The 16,558-nt window shown below is 45.5% G+C and overlaps 1 protein-coding gene and 1 long non-coding RNA gene across 5 annotated transcripts in view; one reads left to right on the top strand and one right to left on the bottom strand.

Moving 5' to 3' along the window:
* The window catches only part of PDPN (podoplanin), a 44,448-nt gene that overhangs the window by 14,535 nt on the left and 13,355 nt on the right, over positions 1-16,558 (bottom strand). The window contains exons 4-5 of one of the 2 annotated variants that reach the window (XR_015950468.1): positions 12,058-12,166; positions 10,939-11,301 (exon numbers count right to left, since the gene is read on the bottom strand). Coding sequence is in view for 1 of the 2 variants with exons in the window: in XM_035118979.3 (XP_034974870.1) it covers positions 11,295-11,301; positions 12,058-12,166 (116 nt within the window). In the remaining variant the exon portion in view is untranslated. Of the gene's footprint in view, positions 1-10,300; positions 11,302-12,057; positions 12,167-16,558 lie in introns of those variants that run through there. The other variant, XM_035118979.3, reaches the window with a different exon arrangement.
* Positions 1-16,558, top strand: part of LOC148685271 (uncharacterized) — a 54,221-nt gene that overhangs the window by 24,749 nt on the left and 12,914 nt on the right. For 2 of the 3 annotated variants that reach the window (XR_015950471.1, XR_015950470.1), the window contains one exon: positions 2,148-2,698. This is a non-coding gene — a long non-coding RNA (uncharacterized LOC148685271). Of the gene's footprint in view, positions 1-2,147; positions 8,918-16,558 lie in introns of those variants that run through there. The other variant, XR_015950469.1, reaches the window with a different exon arrangement.

The following is a 16,558-nucleotide window of genomic DNA, read 5'->3' as shown; positions in this document are numbered from 1 at the left end:
TGAAGCTTGCTGGATGACCTTTGGCCAGCCACTCCCTCTCAACTTAACCTACCTCACAGGGCTGTTGTGAGGATAAATGGGGAGGGGAAAGAACCATGTACAGCACATTAAGCTCTTCGGAAGAAAGGCAGGCTAGCAATGTAACTTTGAAAAAGGAAAAGCTCCCGTTAGCGCCAGCCAGCGTGGCCAGTCATCAGGGATGATGGGATCTGGAGTCCAGGAACATATGCAGAGCCACAGGTTAACTGCTGCTGCGCTAGGCAATGGACCCTAAGCTGCAGCCATTCCTACACTGGCAGTGGCACCAAACTGACCCTGCACCCAAGGGCTTTGCAGTGCGGATCACATCACAGGGAGAAGAGAAGACTGAGAAGGTGATATGAGAGCCAAAATCAAATTTCCAAAGGGCTGCCACATGGAAGACGGAGCAAGCTTGTTTTCTGCTGCTCCAGAGGGTAGGACCCCAAACCAGTGGGTTCAAACAAGGAAAGGAGATAACTAAACGTTGGGAAGAAGTCATTCTTCAGGTCATTCGTTATTCAAATCCAGAAATCCCCCACATTACTTTCTCATGTGTGCACTCCTGGGTTGGGGCAACTGGCTAAAATGTTTTAAATGGTTCTAATTTTGGTTCCTCTGTTTTGTTTTTGTTGGGTAGAAACCGCAACCTGAGTTTGAGTTCTTCATTGAGTGGGAGCCAGGATGCTGCTGCTGCTGCTGCTGCTCCATTAATATCATTATTTTACTGGTCTTCACTTAACGTTGCCACTAGCTGGTGCTAGAAAGCCATTTATAAAGCATCCTGCTGTAGAAAGAAAATCTTCTCTTTCGTCATCAGTTAATACAGTGGATGGGGTGTAGATAGAGATAGTGAGGCCCTGCCAAGGAATTCCTGTTGCTCACTTGTTCTGTGATGTCTCATGGAGCAGTGAGTTTTCCAAATATGACAGCGGTAGGGGAACCCCAGGCGCAGGAACCGAATGCAGCCCTCCAGGAATCATAGAATTGTAGAGTTGGAAGGGATCCCAAGGTTCATCTGATCCAACCCCCTGCAATGCAGGAATCTCAACAATCGACCCTCTATTCAATTTGAAACCATACCAGACCTTGCTTAGCTTTGCAAATATGCTAGCTAGGAGTCTCTCTGGCCCTGAAGACTCGACCCTTCACTGGCTCCACTTTGCACCCTGTTTGAGTGCTTTTGCCTGGCTGTAATGTATCCATGAACTTTGATCATGCCTCTTGCTTGTCTGGATGGAGGGCAGACAGGGAGCAGGATGAGTGTGTGTGAAAACCTGGCCTACTGAACAAAGATGCCCCCATGTATAAGATGTCCCCTATTTTGGGGGACTCAGATTTAAGAAAATGAGGCGGGGGGGGGAGAGATGTATCTGTGTATAAGACACCCCCGATTTTTGACATTATCTTTAGGGAAAAAACCTAGTCTTATACACAGAAAAATACTGTACATTGCTCTACCCATTTTTGCATCTGGCCCTGCCCACCACTGTCATGTGGCCCCCAGACATTTGCCCAGAGTTGAATGCTGCCCTCATGTCCTCACTCCTGGAATAAGTCATCCATTGTTATTAGCTGCTCTCTGTCCTGCCACCCTGAAAAACAGTAGTTACAAACATCCCGACTCCCCACTTCTAGGGGTGCCTAGCATTATATTGTTAATATTTATTTTATTTAGTTGTTCAAATTTGGGACTCCCACCTGTCTTTTTTCATATTGATTAAGCAACATTGTGGCGAAGCTTCACACGTATTGTACCAAGTTTTTCAGCCAACACACAGGACCCTATTTGTGGCCCGGTAACACACACACACACACAAATAATGTTGTTGCAGACATCATATGATCGCAGCAAGATTTGTCTACAGTGTTTTATCAGTTCTCATGTGTTTTCTGATGTGCACATGTACACAGAAAAATCAGGAAGGTTGCAATGCTGCTGTCTTAGCTCTCGCTGGAGGATAAGGAATTCAAACTCATTTTATTCCAAAATCTTTAATGCTCAAATCAGTACGGTGAATAGGTAAAATAAGGTTCAAAGGCACCATAGGTGCTGTGCATGGCTACGTAAGCTAAGACATTGATCCGGCAAGTGACATGTCCCCTTGTACCCCATTATATACCAGTAGGAGCGGACTGGGCAAGCGAACTAGAATTGGAGGGCTGGACCTGAGCACTTGCAACTGCCAACCAGCCCCTCCAGGATGTCTGCTTTAGTCAAGCTGGAATCCAGGAAGAGGGGGACCTCAGATGGGGAGCAAACAAAAGGAGTGATACAGGAACAGAACTGGAGAAATTCTCTCGCAGCGATCGCTGACAGCTCCATCCCATGGGTGGAACCTGATGCGACTGCAGCCTTCCCTCTTTCCGACATTGCAGAAGAATGCTTTGTTGGTTGGAATGTGAAGAACATGCCAAGCATTTCAAATGGCTCAGTGCTGCTAGAGGAACGTGCTGAAAGATAACAGGAAACAATCCTGTTTTCCTAATCTGAGTGAAGCATGAAGCCCTTCAGGGAGAAGACAGAAGAAGCTGTTTTGTGTTTCCATATTTGCAATTGTTTCAGCTACCCCTGCTTTCTGACACCTGGTCAAAGTACTGAGTTGTATCCAACGTTAGTCTTACTCCAAGTAAACTTACTGAAATTAACGGGCATGACTCATTGGCCCATCTAGCTCAATATTGTCTACGCTGCCCCTATGCTTAGAGTTTTAGACAAGGGTCTGTTCTAGTCCTACCAGGATGTGCTGTGGATCGAAGCAGGTACCTTCTGGATACAAAGCAGATATCTCTGCCACCAAGCTACAGCCTGCCCCTTCCTTAACTTACATCTGTTAATTTCAATTCCATTTCACTGTGTCTTTGGAAACATTCTGCTAGAGTCTGCACATACACACTGTGAACCTTTTCAGCCTGAGATCTTCAAAAGTTTGGTCTGGTGCAAACTCAGCCTTATGTACATGCTCATAGGTGCATCCACATAAGACACCAGCTCCATGCTCTCACCCTTCCATGGCCATTTCCCCATATTGCAAATAATTGAGTTTGGTTGATTGAGTTTACTTCCACACTAAGCTGTGCCCCAGGCGGCTTACAGCAAACATTCAAAGCATCAAAACTCAGTGCATTGGAAATACAAATATAAGTACAGTACATAAATTCAAAGCAAAACCAGAGTTAACCGACAATAAAGTTTCTGATACTGGTCTTGCTGCACACCAAGGAGCCTGGCTTAAATACAGTTTGGAGAGGAGGAGCAGATGTCATGCAGCTGGCTCCCACATCTTTTCTCCAGAGGAGGCTGACATCACCAAAAGTCCAATGACAGGGAGGGCAATTGTGATAAGTCTCTTCCGCAGACTCCTTTGTACTTTATGCCAGGGCTGAGCTTTACATAAGTGGCAGTGACTGCACCAAAGGCAAAAAGACCTCTCCTCTTCAGGTAAGTGAAACAGGAAGCCTCTGGTAGCCTTTCATGTCCTGGAAAGCCCAAATGTCAGTCTGTAGAGGGAACAGCAGTCCAGAATCTGAGAAAGCTTTATTTGCCCATTTGATGTTCCAAGTTGTAGTTCTGCTAGCTCACCACATGAGGGTAGTTGCCCAGACAGCTAAAGGTTTTCCATTCTAATGTTTCCTGAATCATCAGAGAAGCATGATGCTAATATTCATTGCCTTTGCTACTTAGAAGGCGTGACTCTTCCCCATTAGTGGTCGAGAAAGGGGGTGATGTCACTATTCCAAAAGAGGCAAGGAGGCTTTTCGGTCCTTGGTACCCTAATTCAGAACAGGATCGGTGTTGCTGAGCTCTGGTGTGGTCCTTGACAGCTGTCTAAAATCCATCTGCGCTTATTTTTGGGTTTCGCATGTTAGCAAGTGGCACATCTTATCCCTGCACCCCTATCCTGCCCTGCAGCCAATCTGTGAAACCCAAGCCGCAGGTGCAAAAGAACAGGTGCATTGCAAAAGGGTTTCTTCCGGAGCAGATTGCTTGAGCCTGCCCCCTGCCCCCAAGCCCTTTCTCCACTGTAGAGGAACACAACTGCAGGTACACCAAGTTACAGATAAATCTCGCATTGGAGGAAATGACTTCCTGTAATCAAATATGGGAAACATGGGGATGCTTTGGCATATGGTATTCCACTGGGCTCTGGCGTCTAAACCAGAGAAGGTTCCATTGCTTCCGACATCACCAGTTTGTTTCACCAGTATAGGTTTCAGTGACTTAACCTGGTTAGTTCCTGGTTAGTTCCAAGGACAACTTGTGCGACCTGATGCTCTCCAGATATTGTTGAATCACAACTCCTTACTACACAAGGCAGAGATGGCCACCAATTTAGATGGTTTAGGATTTGACAGATTCATGGAGGAGATGGCTTTGTACTGTACTGCCTTGACAGTTAGAGGCAGCAGTGCTCCTGAATACAGTGGTACCTCTAGTTGCAGACTTAATCTGCCTTTCGCACCCCGAAAAGTCTGCAACTAGAGCACCTCTTCTGCGCATGTGCATGGCACGATTGGGCGCTTCTGCGTGTGCGCGGGTGGTGAACCCGGAAGTAAACACTTCTGGGTTTGCCACGTTCATAAGGTGAAAGTCCGTAAAAGAGTGGAACGCAACATGAGGTATGACTGTACCAGTTGCTGGAAACCACTGGAAGGGAGAGTGTAAGCCATACCCCGAAAATAAGACACAGTGATAGGTGCAGCAATAATGCCAGCCGCGGCAGGAGGAGGAGAAAAAAATAAGACATCCCCTGAAATTAAGCCCCCGTGTTTTGTAGTTCTGTTGCTCTCAGGTCCTGCTCACTGGCTTCCCACGGGCATCGGACTAGCCACTGCTAAAACAGAGTGCAGGACTCGGTGGGCTTTTGGCTTGATCCAGCAGGCACTTCTTATGCTCTTATGCTAACTTCTTGCCTCGCTGGAAGGGACATTGCCTGGCTGAGCAACTGAGCGCTGGTTCTTGCCCCTCCTTGGCTGCCTCTACTTGACCTTCTTGAATGTCAGCTGCTACTTTGGGAACTTATCTCCTGCTTGCCTTCGATTACACCCTGCCTGCCTCCATCCCTTTGGATAATTGGCGGCTGCTTATGCAACTTGACCTTTCACTGCCCTGCACTGCTGCTCTCTTCTGGCCCGCATCCGACAGCATCCAGCTGGCCTCTCTTGGCCGCTGTGACACTGGTGTGGGTTTCCTGCGGGCTTAGGGATCCTGTAGCTCTCCTCACTTTGATGATGGATCTCCCATCATCACCCCTGACCATTTGGCCCTGGTGCTTGGGGCTGATGCGCTTTGGAGGCCAACATCTGGAGAACCACAAGTTCCCCATCATTGGTTTGCTGTAATGCTAGGGCAGCCACCTTTTTTCAGCCTAGTGGCTTCATCTCCCTCTGCTCCTCAAGAAGACCATTTCAAAATCCTGGAATTGGCATCTTCACGGATCTCCTGCTCTGCAGTAGTCCTGAGGCCCAAATTATTGTTGCCAATAAGCAGGAATTCTGGAGGAATAGATACCTCCCCTCTTCAGGGACAACTCCAACTGTGTTAGCGGTGGCTATGTCCTCCCTTCACTGTCGGAGGCAGTACACCTCTGAATATCAGTTGCTGGTAAGTCACAGGTGGGTAGAGAGCTGTTGCATTCAAGTTCTGCTTGCAATTCATAGAATCATAGAGTTGGAAGAGACCACAAGGGCCATCCACTCCAACCCCCTGCCAAGCAGGAAACACCATCAAAGCATTCCTGACAGATGGCTGTCAAGCCTCTGCTTACAGTCCTCCAAAGAAGGAGACTCCACCACACTCCTTGGCAGCAAATTCCACTGTCAAACAGCTCTTACTGTCAGGAAGTTCTTCCTAATGTTTAGGTGGAATCTTCTTTCTTGTAGTTTGAATACATTGCTCCATGTCCGCTTCTCTGGAGCAGCAGAAAACAACCTTTCTCCCTCCTCTATATGACATCCTTTTATATATTTGAACATGGCTATCATATCACCCCTTAACCTTCTCTTCTCCAGGCTAAACATACCCAGCTCCCTAAGCTGTTCCTCATAAGGCATCGTTTCCAGGCCTTTGACCATTTTGGTTGCCCTCCTCTGGACACGTTCCAGCTTGTCAGTATCCTTGAACTGTGGTGCCCAGAACTGGACACAGTACTCCAGGTGAGGTCTGACCAGAAAATAATACAGTGGTACTATTACTTCCCTTGATCTAGATGCTATACTCCTATTGATGCAGCCCAGAATTGCATTGGCTTTTTTAGCTGCTGCATCACACTATTGACTCATGTCAAGTTTGTTGGTCTACCAAGACTACCAGATCCTTTTCACATGTACTGCTCTCAAGCCAGGTGTCACCCATCCTGTATTTGTGCCTTTTGGTTGTTGTTGTTTCCCCCCCCCCAAGTGTAGTACTTTACATTTCCCTGTTAAAATTTATATTGTTTGCTTTGGCCCAGTTCTCTAATCTGTTAAGGTCATTTTGAAGTGTGATCCTGTCCTCTGAGGTATTAGCCACCCCTCCCAATTTGGTGTCATCTGCAAACTTGATCAGGATGCCCTCAAGCCCATCATCCAAGTCGTTTATAAAGATGTTGAATAAGACTGGGCCCAAGACAGAACCCTGTGGCACCCCACTAGTCACTACTCTCCAGGATGAAGAGGAGCCATTGATGAGCACCCTTTGGGTTCGCTCAGTCAGCCAGTTGGTTCAATCCATATAGGTTCTCCCACAGACAGATTTGTGAGGCTGTTTGGAGAACTTTACTTTCTTCTTCCCTTACGCATGAAAAGCAGGGAGAATCAATATGGGCAGATGGTAAAAAACAAACATGTTTTATTTTCTCAGGTTTTCATCAACACATTGTGGCTGGCTTTTTGGGCTGCTTTGGAACTTCTGTTGTTACCCTATGTATTGATTTGTGCTGTATTCTCTGTTTTATTGAATTTGTATGTAACCATTTTACAGCATTTTTTATTCAATGGGGGGGGGAGTTTGGCTTTCAGGCTTCCCACTGAGGCATCTGGTTGGCCACTGCAAGAGCAGGATGCTGGATTTGATGGGCCTGATCCAGAAGGACTCATCATGTTCTTATACTGTCCAAAGAAGAAGTTGGGACATGTCACACCATTGTATCCCGACGAGTGGATGAACCGTCAGGGCAAGCCGTCCATATGATGTTAGACTACAATTCCCAACATCCCTGAACCTGCTACCTGGGGTTGATGGTGCCTTGCTTGCCCAGCTTTGGGAAAGCAGCAAGAGCACTGTGGGGTCAAAAAAGGCATTGAGGGTCACACGGGGCCCTAGGGCCACACATTGGACACCCCTTCCCTGGGGCATCTGGTTGGCCACTGTAACAGCACCATGTTGGACTACATGGACTTTTGTCCCGATTCAGAACGGCTCTCCTTAAATGCCCTCATTTCCCCTCCTTTTCTTCAGGATTCTCCCTGGGCAAGCAGATCCTAAATATTCAGACAGTTGTATTTACTCTTTTAAAAAACAAGCAAACACAGTTTAAGTTGTTGGCTGAACCAGTGCTATTTGGGGCTGTTTGGGCCCAATCAAATATTTATTCTGGTTCACAGAACTGTGCATGCAGGTCAAAGAGAAGCTTAATTTTGTCCTAAAATTATCTCAGAAGCAGGGCTGTAGCTCAAAGGTAGCCTGCCACAGCATCAACACAGGGCATCAATTTCCACCCATGGAGTGCCCTCATTTGATCCATGCTACCGGCCAAAATATGTGAGCACAATCTGATCTTGTGCTTCTTGCAGTCTTTTTCGGGGGGGGGGGGCAGGACAACTTCTCAGCACAATCGTGTATATGCAGGAATCCCCAAATTTCAGGTTGCCTTGACAGCACGCCATTATCTGTTATATTAATACAAACAGATTCACCACACACCACTGCTGGAACATATCCAAGGAAGCTGGATGTTGGACGATTCAGGACAGATGAAAGCAAACACAGCTTCACACAGTGCAGATTTAAATTAGGGAACTCACTCCCCCAAAAGGCGGTGATGGCCACCAACCTGGATGGTTTTTTAAAGAAGATTTTGCTTGGGTCCTGGTGGGTTGAATTAGGGCCCCAGGACCGGGGATTCTGCGTCCCCATTCAACCCTAACCCAAAGAACAACCTTCAGCTTGGGAATCAGAAGAGAACAGACTATTATGGGAGTCAGTGAATATGATGTACAGCAGGAATAAAAAGAGCCTTCACCAAAGTGTAAGGTGTGGGAAAGGGCAGTGATGCTCTGTATAAAAATAGGAGTGTCCCAAGCAAAATGTTGGAAAGGAAGAGTTATCTTTGGCTTGCATGTTTGGAGAACAAACTTTGGAAACTTCCTTGAGCTTTTCTCAGTGCCGGATTTACGTATAAGCTAAACAAGCTATAGCTTAGGGCCCCACTCGCTTGGGGCCCCCCAACAAATTTAAAGGGGAAAAAACCTGGACATACATTTCCAAAATATAAGATAAAAAACAAATAAAAATAAAACCTACTTACAGCAACCGTGTTTTGTGTTGTGTAGGCTCCTATGATGTAAGTCAGGGGTCCCCAGACTATGGCCCAGGGGCCACACATGGCCCTCGAGGCTCTTTTATGCGGCCACCTGCTGCTGCCGCCTGCTCTTACCGGCATGGTGCGGCGTGGCTGCTGACTTCCAACCCAGAAAAGCGACGGAAATAGCTTGTGTGCACGCGCAAGCGTCATTTCCGTTGTACTTCCAGGTCGGAGGAGGCTTCTGCACATGCGCACAAGCTATTTCCGGCGCTGTCCAGGTTGGGAGTGTGCCAGAAATAACGTTTGCGCATGCGCATGGGCGCACACAGCCGCACGCTCCCCCACCCTCTGGCCCACCACACAATCGGCACGGCGGGCATCCAGCCCGAAGCCGGGTAAGTTTGGGGACCCCTGATGTAAGTCATGGGCCCTGCCTGCTAGCCTGCTCCCTAAAATATCACTGGTTTGCTCATTTCTATATATAGGGTGCCTACATTCTGCATGGACTGCTTGCATGGCATATATTCAACACAAAACAGCAACAATTTGTTGTTGACAAAGGACAGCTGGACATATAAAGGGCCCCATTACCTTCAGGCTCAGGGCCTCGTCAAACCTAAATCCGGCCCTGAATTTGCTGAACATGCTGGTCAAGCCCCATGTGAGTCAAATTGGTGCAGTTTGATGTTGGCTCATAAACTCCAGCTGTGCATGACTGAAGAGGCATGCGATGCCTCAGGGGACAATTTGAGATAAGGACAAACATTTGAGGCCCAAATAAGATAGGACACCACCTGTGCCAGGGGCGGGAAAACTGTGGCTCAGGCAGAGGCACCAGGGGTCTGATGCACAGCGTGTGCATGTAACAACATGCACACGATGTGTGCAGCACGCATTGCTGGGAGGAGGCAGAGTGCAGAGTCCAGTGCAGCCCAGCATGGCTGCAACGGCCGGCGGCTCCTCTCCTGGCCCCTGAAGTTGCGCTGTGCTAGGCTCCATGCTCAGCCTCCTCTGTCCCTTCAACACTGAGGGGCCCCAGCCACCTCCCAATAAATATGCGGGGGGGGGGGGGGACAGCTTGGTCCCATAGAGTCCCTGGGCTTGGGGGACTCCAAGTCTCACTATGGGACTCTCAGGACTCTTCCAGGCCACACCCCTCTCTCCAAACCACACCTCTTATTGGTCCTGCTGTGAAGTCTTTTGCCTGGGTGGAATGTTGCCCTTGAAATATGATAATATTGGCTTTGCTCTGCCCTCTCTTCTACTCCTGCTCAGAACTAAAATTAGTTCTGAAATTGGTGACATTCACAGTCTGGGATGGGGAAATCTCTCGATTTTGATTTCTCATTTTTCCAGTCTTCAGTTTAGTTCTCCAACATTTGAAGTTTGTTTGTGTGTGTTTGTGTGTGTGTGCATTTTATAAAAGTCTTTTGCTGTTAATTTTAAATGTTCTTAATTGTTTTTAACTTTTTTATTTCTGATATTTCTTGAAATTGCTTAGAGGTCTTACTACAATCAAGTGATAAATACCGGTAAGTTTAATTCAGTAAAAATAAAATAAATTCACCTGGGTCAGAAGGGGCAGGTGCAGACTTCAGCAATATTTTGTAATATGGTGTGCCCTGTGCAATGGCCAAAGTTTTGTGCCCCCAAATGGATCTTCTCATTTGTTGATCTTCTCAATTTGCACCCCACCCCCAGCTTGGTGCCTTCCGCAGGGGAAGTGTCCACATGGCCCTAAATCCAGCACTGGAAGAAGGCAGTCATGGAAGCCAATCTAGACACCTTCAATTTATTTGTAGGCAGTTGGGGAGACTTTAAACTCAAAAGCAGGATAAAACAAGCATTTTCTAGCACAATTTATTCTGATTGTAAACATTCAGAATCTCCCAGTGCAGTTTGTAAAATCTGAGTTTCTAAAATTCAAAATTTCCCAGTGCAGAATCTATCTCAACCCTATTTTACTCTCCCTCCCCAAAGAGAACAGAATAATAATAAATTATTATTATTATTTTAAAAAATGACTTTGAAAGAGATCTGTCTCATGAGAAACAAAACAAAAACAGCAAACAGATAAATCGCTGCTCAGAAGTATGACCCACTTAATTTAATGGCACTTGCTCCTAGGGTTTAGGGTTTCAGCCAACAGGGTTGGCAAGCCTCTGGTCCACCAGACATTGCTAGACTACAACTCCCATCATCATTGGCCATGTTTTCTAGGTCTGGTGGGATTTGGAGTCCAAACACATCTGGAGGGCCTCAGGTCACCATTTCTAGAGCTGACGGTTTTTCCAATTTTGGGTTTTTTATATATTTAATAAAAAGCTTAACAACTTTGAGGTGTCTTGGTTTTTACTTTTTGAAATATGGCAACCCTACCATTTTGCCAGCCCTATAGGAAACAAAGTACAGAAACCATCTTCTTTCAGGAATTCCTACTAGCAACATCCTTTTTTATATATTGCCTGTAAACAGCACTGTTAGGAGACAGCTTTGTGCATTGTTCTTTTCAAAACCTTCCCTACAAAATCTTCCCCACCCCACCTCACCCCTCTTGTATCTATTTTAGGTGAAAAAATACTCAATCTTTAAGGCATATTTGTATTTTTAAAAGCTTGCTCCAGGAAATTGCGTGAGATCTCGTCCGTGGGCTTATAAGTCCTCAAATTGCTATTTGCCCGAGATCACCTTCCATGGTTAGCATGGGAGGAGACTCACTCAGAAAAGGAAGAAATCTTCTGATGTATTTCCTCTTTCTCTCTTCAGTGAGTTTCAGGGACTGTTAAAAAGAAGAAAAGCAAGGATGGAGAGAACAGTTATTTTGCCACAATATAGTTTCTATGTTTGCCTTAGGCAAAATGTCATTGTACAATGTGGGCTCTGGGAAGTGTGAATAAGGTAGGTTTATATTAGAAGTCCCATGGACTGCAAGAAGATCAAACCTATCAATTCTTAAGGAAATCAGCCCTGAGTGCTCACGGGAAGGACAGATCCTGAAGCTGAGGCTCCAATACTTTGGCCACCTCATGAGAAGAGAAGACCCCCTGGAAAAGACCCTGATGTTGGGAAAGATTGAGGGCCCAAGGAGAAGGGGACGACAGAGGACGAGATGGTTGGACTGTGTTCTCGAAGCTACCAACATGAGTCTGACCAAACTGCGGGAGGCAGTGGAAGACAGGAGTGCCTGGCGTGCTCTGGTCCATGGGGTCACAAAGAGTCAGAAACGACTAAACAACTAAACAACAACAGATATATTAGAAGTCTAAGTGAACTGAGTCTCTCCTCATCTGTGCACCATAGTACAGAGCTTTCGACACTGGATCGCGACACATTAGTGTGTCGGCTGCAGTGTGTAGGCTTGTCATCCGAACGCTCCCTGTGCTCTTCCAGGGGCTGGAAAGGGGTCAGTTTAACCTCCGGTTTGCTAGTGAAACTGAATTACTGTGTCACGAAATGATTCATGTCTAAAAAGTGTGTCACCAACGTGAAAACTTTGGAAAGCCCTGCCACAGTGTCTGCTTTGTGCGATACTTACGAGTACCTCCCCATTTTCTTCACCACCAAAATGACAATCCCTGTGGCGACTGCGATAGCAGCAATGACTCCAAAGATGATGCCAACCAGTGTAGCCGTTTCCAGGCCATCTGCAGGGAGGGGAATTCAAAAGGCCAAGTTCATTCAACATCAAATCAGCATCGACACCTTGAAAGTTACAGCCATGCCACAAACGCCAAAGAGGAAAATTGCTACATCCCTGGGGTCAGTTCCTGGTGGATTTTGCTTGGCAACCCTGAGAGTGGTAGATGCATGCTGATCTGAGAGGAGTAAGGTGAAGGTGAAGGGACCCCTGACCATTAGGTCCAGTCGCAGATAACTCTGGGGTTGCGGCTCTCATCTCGCTTTACTGGCCAAGGGAGCCGGCATACAGCTTCTATAGGTATGTGCCCGGGACATGACCAGTCGTTTCCTGGTTGATGTGTTGTTACCTTATCGAGGTCAGATCATTCCTGAGGAATGTGGGAGGAATGTGGCTGGTGGAAGCATGTGCCACACGGAGAATTAAGAACATGCAGTTCTGTATCCAGCTGATAAACAAACCCAGACCTCTGAAAGAAAATGCTGGAGTCACTCCAAATTTTGTACAAAACCCACAGGAGGACAACTCCACGCGTCATCACAAACGCAGCCATCAGCTTTTCGGGGGCTGACTTTGAAAGAAAGTGTCACCGTGAGCTGCGCAGCCTTCTGAAGTCGGACCTTGTGATGGAATGTGAAACCAGGGCACAGCATCTAATTTGGAAATGTGATGCGACCATTTCACACTACATTTGTTAATAGTGCTTGCTTGTGGCAGAGGTGGGGAAGGAGAGCCTTCCGAGCTAAACTAGGCTGGTGAGATCTTTGGTCAGATCGCCAGGTGTCTGTTTTTAGCTACGGTACCAGGGAGTGGGGGGCCTGGATCAGGGGCAGAGGGCAGTGTGAAGCTGTTTGCCCCCTACAGCATTTCCTTCTGAAATCTCTTTTCGCATCTAAAGCTGGTAGGAGATGCAAAGGCGCTTGCTTAGAGCCAGGTACAATATGTACTGTAAGCAGCATATAAATTAAAACAAGAATAAAAAAATAATTGGATGATTAATAGTGATTAAAGAAAAGTTCCTTTCCTAGGGTTTCTGGAATTTCCTGGACATATACAGAATACTGCATTCAGCGGCAGCATCTGAGCAGTGCCATTTTTGCAATTTTGCCAAAAAAGCTCAACTTTGGGCAAAACTAAATAAAAGCTCAACATTTTTGGCCAAAAAGAAAAAAGCTGTCTGGATTGTCACTGTTTGAAATATGGCAACCCTACTCTCCCTCTCTCATAGCACCTGGAATTCATGGACATCCTCACACAGCACATGGTTCAACTATGGAATCATAGAACTGTGGAGTTGGAAGGGATTGCCAAGGGTCATCTAGTCCAGCCCCCTGCAGTGGAATTCACTTAGAATCATAGAATCATAGCAGTCCCTTTAGAAAAAAAGGAACAGATATTTTTGCAGTTTGGAAAGTGATGGGAAATGGATTGAAAAGTGCATGCTGGTTAGGGTGAATGCTGACTGTGATATAATCTCCCATCAAACAAATCAGAATGAATAACCAATATAATTGAACCTCTGCATAAGCTTTGTGCAAAGCAGATTGGCAAACCTTTATGCTCGTGTTTTAATGTTCCTGAGGCTTCCTTCCTGTGCTGCAGTCTGCAGCACACAAGGGATGGGGGTGTCACAGTGGTGCTAAGTAGCCAGCAATGATTTCTCTGGAATAATCAGAATCTGGCTGCCTTCCAGTGTACGTGAAAAGGGTTTCTACTTCATCAGGAAATAGGGCCTGTTGCCGGATTCATTACATGAGAGGGCTGAGGCTCATTAGCATGCCTGTAGGTTCAAAGAAGGATTAAGGTAATTTAAGAAAGGAACCTAATCACTCAGTGCTGTTCTTTGGATTATGTTTGGCTTCAGTCGTCTGCTTGGACTGGAACCAGGCATGGGCCAAGGAGATGACAGTACACTTTGGGGCTAGATAGCTAATTTGGGATGCTATCCAATACATTGTAATGTAACTATTAATTCAATTTTGGCTTGAAACCGAAATCTCAGCCTGAGGAGCACCCTTCCAACAGTTGGCGAGACCAACTAGCTTGTTTCGTGCAAACTGGCAGGGGTGTATTTTTTAAAATTATTTTAAACAGCTTTGTAATTTGTTAAAAAAAGAAAAGAAAGAAGCCAAAACGATAGTTTCTGTATCAAGAATAGGGAGTCCTGGCCATCACACCCACATACGACAACTCTCACCATCCCTGTCTATTCACCATGCTGCAGGGCACGCTCCACCAATGTGCATGGGGGTGGGGAACTGAACCCCCATGCAAACTGGTTGTCACCCGCAGAATCTCTGTCTCTATGTCTCTATGCAGGGCTAGATGAACCCTTTGGGCCATTCCAACTGTACAATTCTATGAGTTTGGTGCTGATTTTTGCTGCCTATGGATGGTATGTTTTGCTAGAACAAGCAACGCCCTTTCATTAAGACCCATTACATTGGACTTCCGGTTGATTGCGTGGCCATCATAGTCGGAGGTCCTTTCGACTGAAGAAACCTCGGTGCGTCAAAGGTGGGGAAAACCACTCCAGCCCAGCGGACCCCCAGAAAAACCCCAAACCGGGCGTTTTGGGGATGTGGTCATCTGGCGGGCGTCAAAATCAGGCTCCCCCCTCCTCGGCAAGTTCTGTTTTGAGCCCGAGAACGAGGGGGTCGGAGCCGCGGCACATCGGACAAATCGCTTCCTTTGACAGCACGAAGCTGCGAGACTGAGAGGCATCAGCGGTTAGTATTAGAAGGCTAATACTATAATAAGGACTGTACCGTGAGTACCAATATTTGAGCAAAAATTTGGAAAATTCAGCATGAGAAAGGGACTTAAAAATGGAAGTCAGTCCCTCCCACTGAGAGAACTGGAAGGCAGTGATGTTTTCCGAAGCCAGCAAAAGCATTTAGAAATAATTAATCTTCCAAGGATTGAACCTTAACCTTCCCCCAGAAGCAGGGTAGGGGGGGGAGGAGCTAGAAACTGCTAAAAATCCCTGCGAAGCTTTTAAATTTGGACTGAGAAAAGCCGCTTGTCTCTCTGGAAGCAGCACTCTGGTCAGAACGGCTAGACCATTGTGACATCACAATAGAGAGGATATTTTAAACTTTTGTTTCCCAGTTGGAGCCTTTGAAGCTATTGTGGCATCTTAAATTGAAACAATTTGAATGTAAAACATAAGAAATAGTGATATACTTTATTTTGACATGCTGTTTTATGAGTTGGATAAAGAAGTAAGGCTATATGGATATTTTGTGGCCAGATTGGAAATAACTCTGGAGATACAAGCCCCTTCATTCCCTGTCTTCTAAACCCTGCTGCAACCTTGAAGAAATGCCAGTGGTCAAAACAACACCTGCTTTTTATGAGACAGTGATAAACTTGTTGCGGGAAACCAATTTGGAGGTGGAAGCAAGCAGACAAGAGATTCGAAGGATCAGGGAACATTTTGATGACTTTAAAAAGGAGTTGAAGTTCAGGAAAAGATGCAAAAAGAGAAGAAAATTGAGGACTTTGATGATGGTGAAGATGAAGAGGAAGAGGGTGAAGAGAATGGGAAAACATAACAAGAAGCACCAAGGGACATTGTTTTCACCCAGGGGGGAGAGCAAGAATTATATATGAATTGGAGAGAGAAGATGGAAATTGAAAACAATAACACCAGAGGCTGGTTAATTAATAAGATGACACTTGGGGGGGGCAGCAGGGGGAGAAGATTGAATTTGGGGTAATAAGGCATTTCAGATTGGGAGGGGGGTGAAAAGTAAAATTGATGTCTTTTCTAATTGATAAACCCAGGTTGAAAATGGATTGGTTGGCTAAAGAAAATAATAATTTTGTAAATAGTTTATAGGATAGATTTGGGGGAATGTTGCCGAACTGGCGGGGAGGCATTGTGACCAGAGAGATGAGATGGTTGAAGAAAATTGGGATAAGTTTAAATTTTATTTAAAAAATAAACAAAAAAAGGATTGGAAGAAGTTAAAAGTATACTTAGAATTTTTTTAAAAAAATAATTAGATTGGCAGGATATCTTTGGAAGTTGATTTAGGCTGTAGGAGTAGAAATATAAGGTAGTTTAGTTTAAATTGAAAATTAATATTTGTAAGGGTTAAATTGGAAGGATTTAGGATAAAGGAAATGTGAGAAATTTATAGTAATGGTTAAGTTGAAAAACGAAAAGAAAAGGTGGTTAAGATTATGATTTATGATACTGCTAAAGAAGAGTTGAAATGAAAATCAGATAGGGGGACCTGGGGAAGTCTACATAAAAATGGTTAGAGAAATAGATGGAAAGTTAATAATTTATTTGTGTTGTTTCTGTTTTGCTTGTTGTGTTGTTGTTATTTTGTTATTTTTGTTTTTGTAAGTGTTGATACAAAATGAATAAAAAAAATTGGGGGGGGGG

The sequence above is a fragment of the Zootoca vivipara genome, chromosome 6 (assembly GCF_965207765.1).
Source record: "Zootoca vivipara chromosome 6, rZooViv2.hap1.1, whole genome shotgun sequence".
NCBI lineage: Eukaryota > Metazoa > Chordata > Lepidosauria > Squamata > Lacertidae > Zootoca > Zootoca vivipara.
Note: the sequence above shows the minus strand (reverse complement) of the source record. Positions and strands in the feature narration are given on the sequence as shown.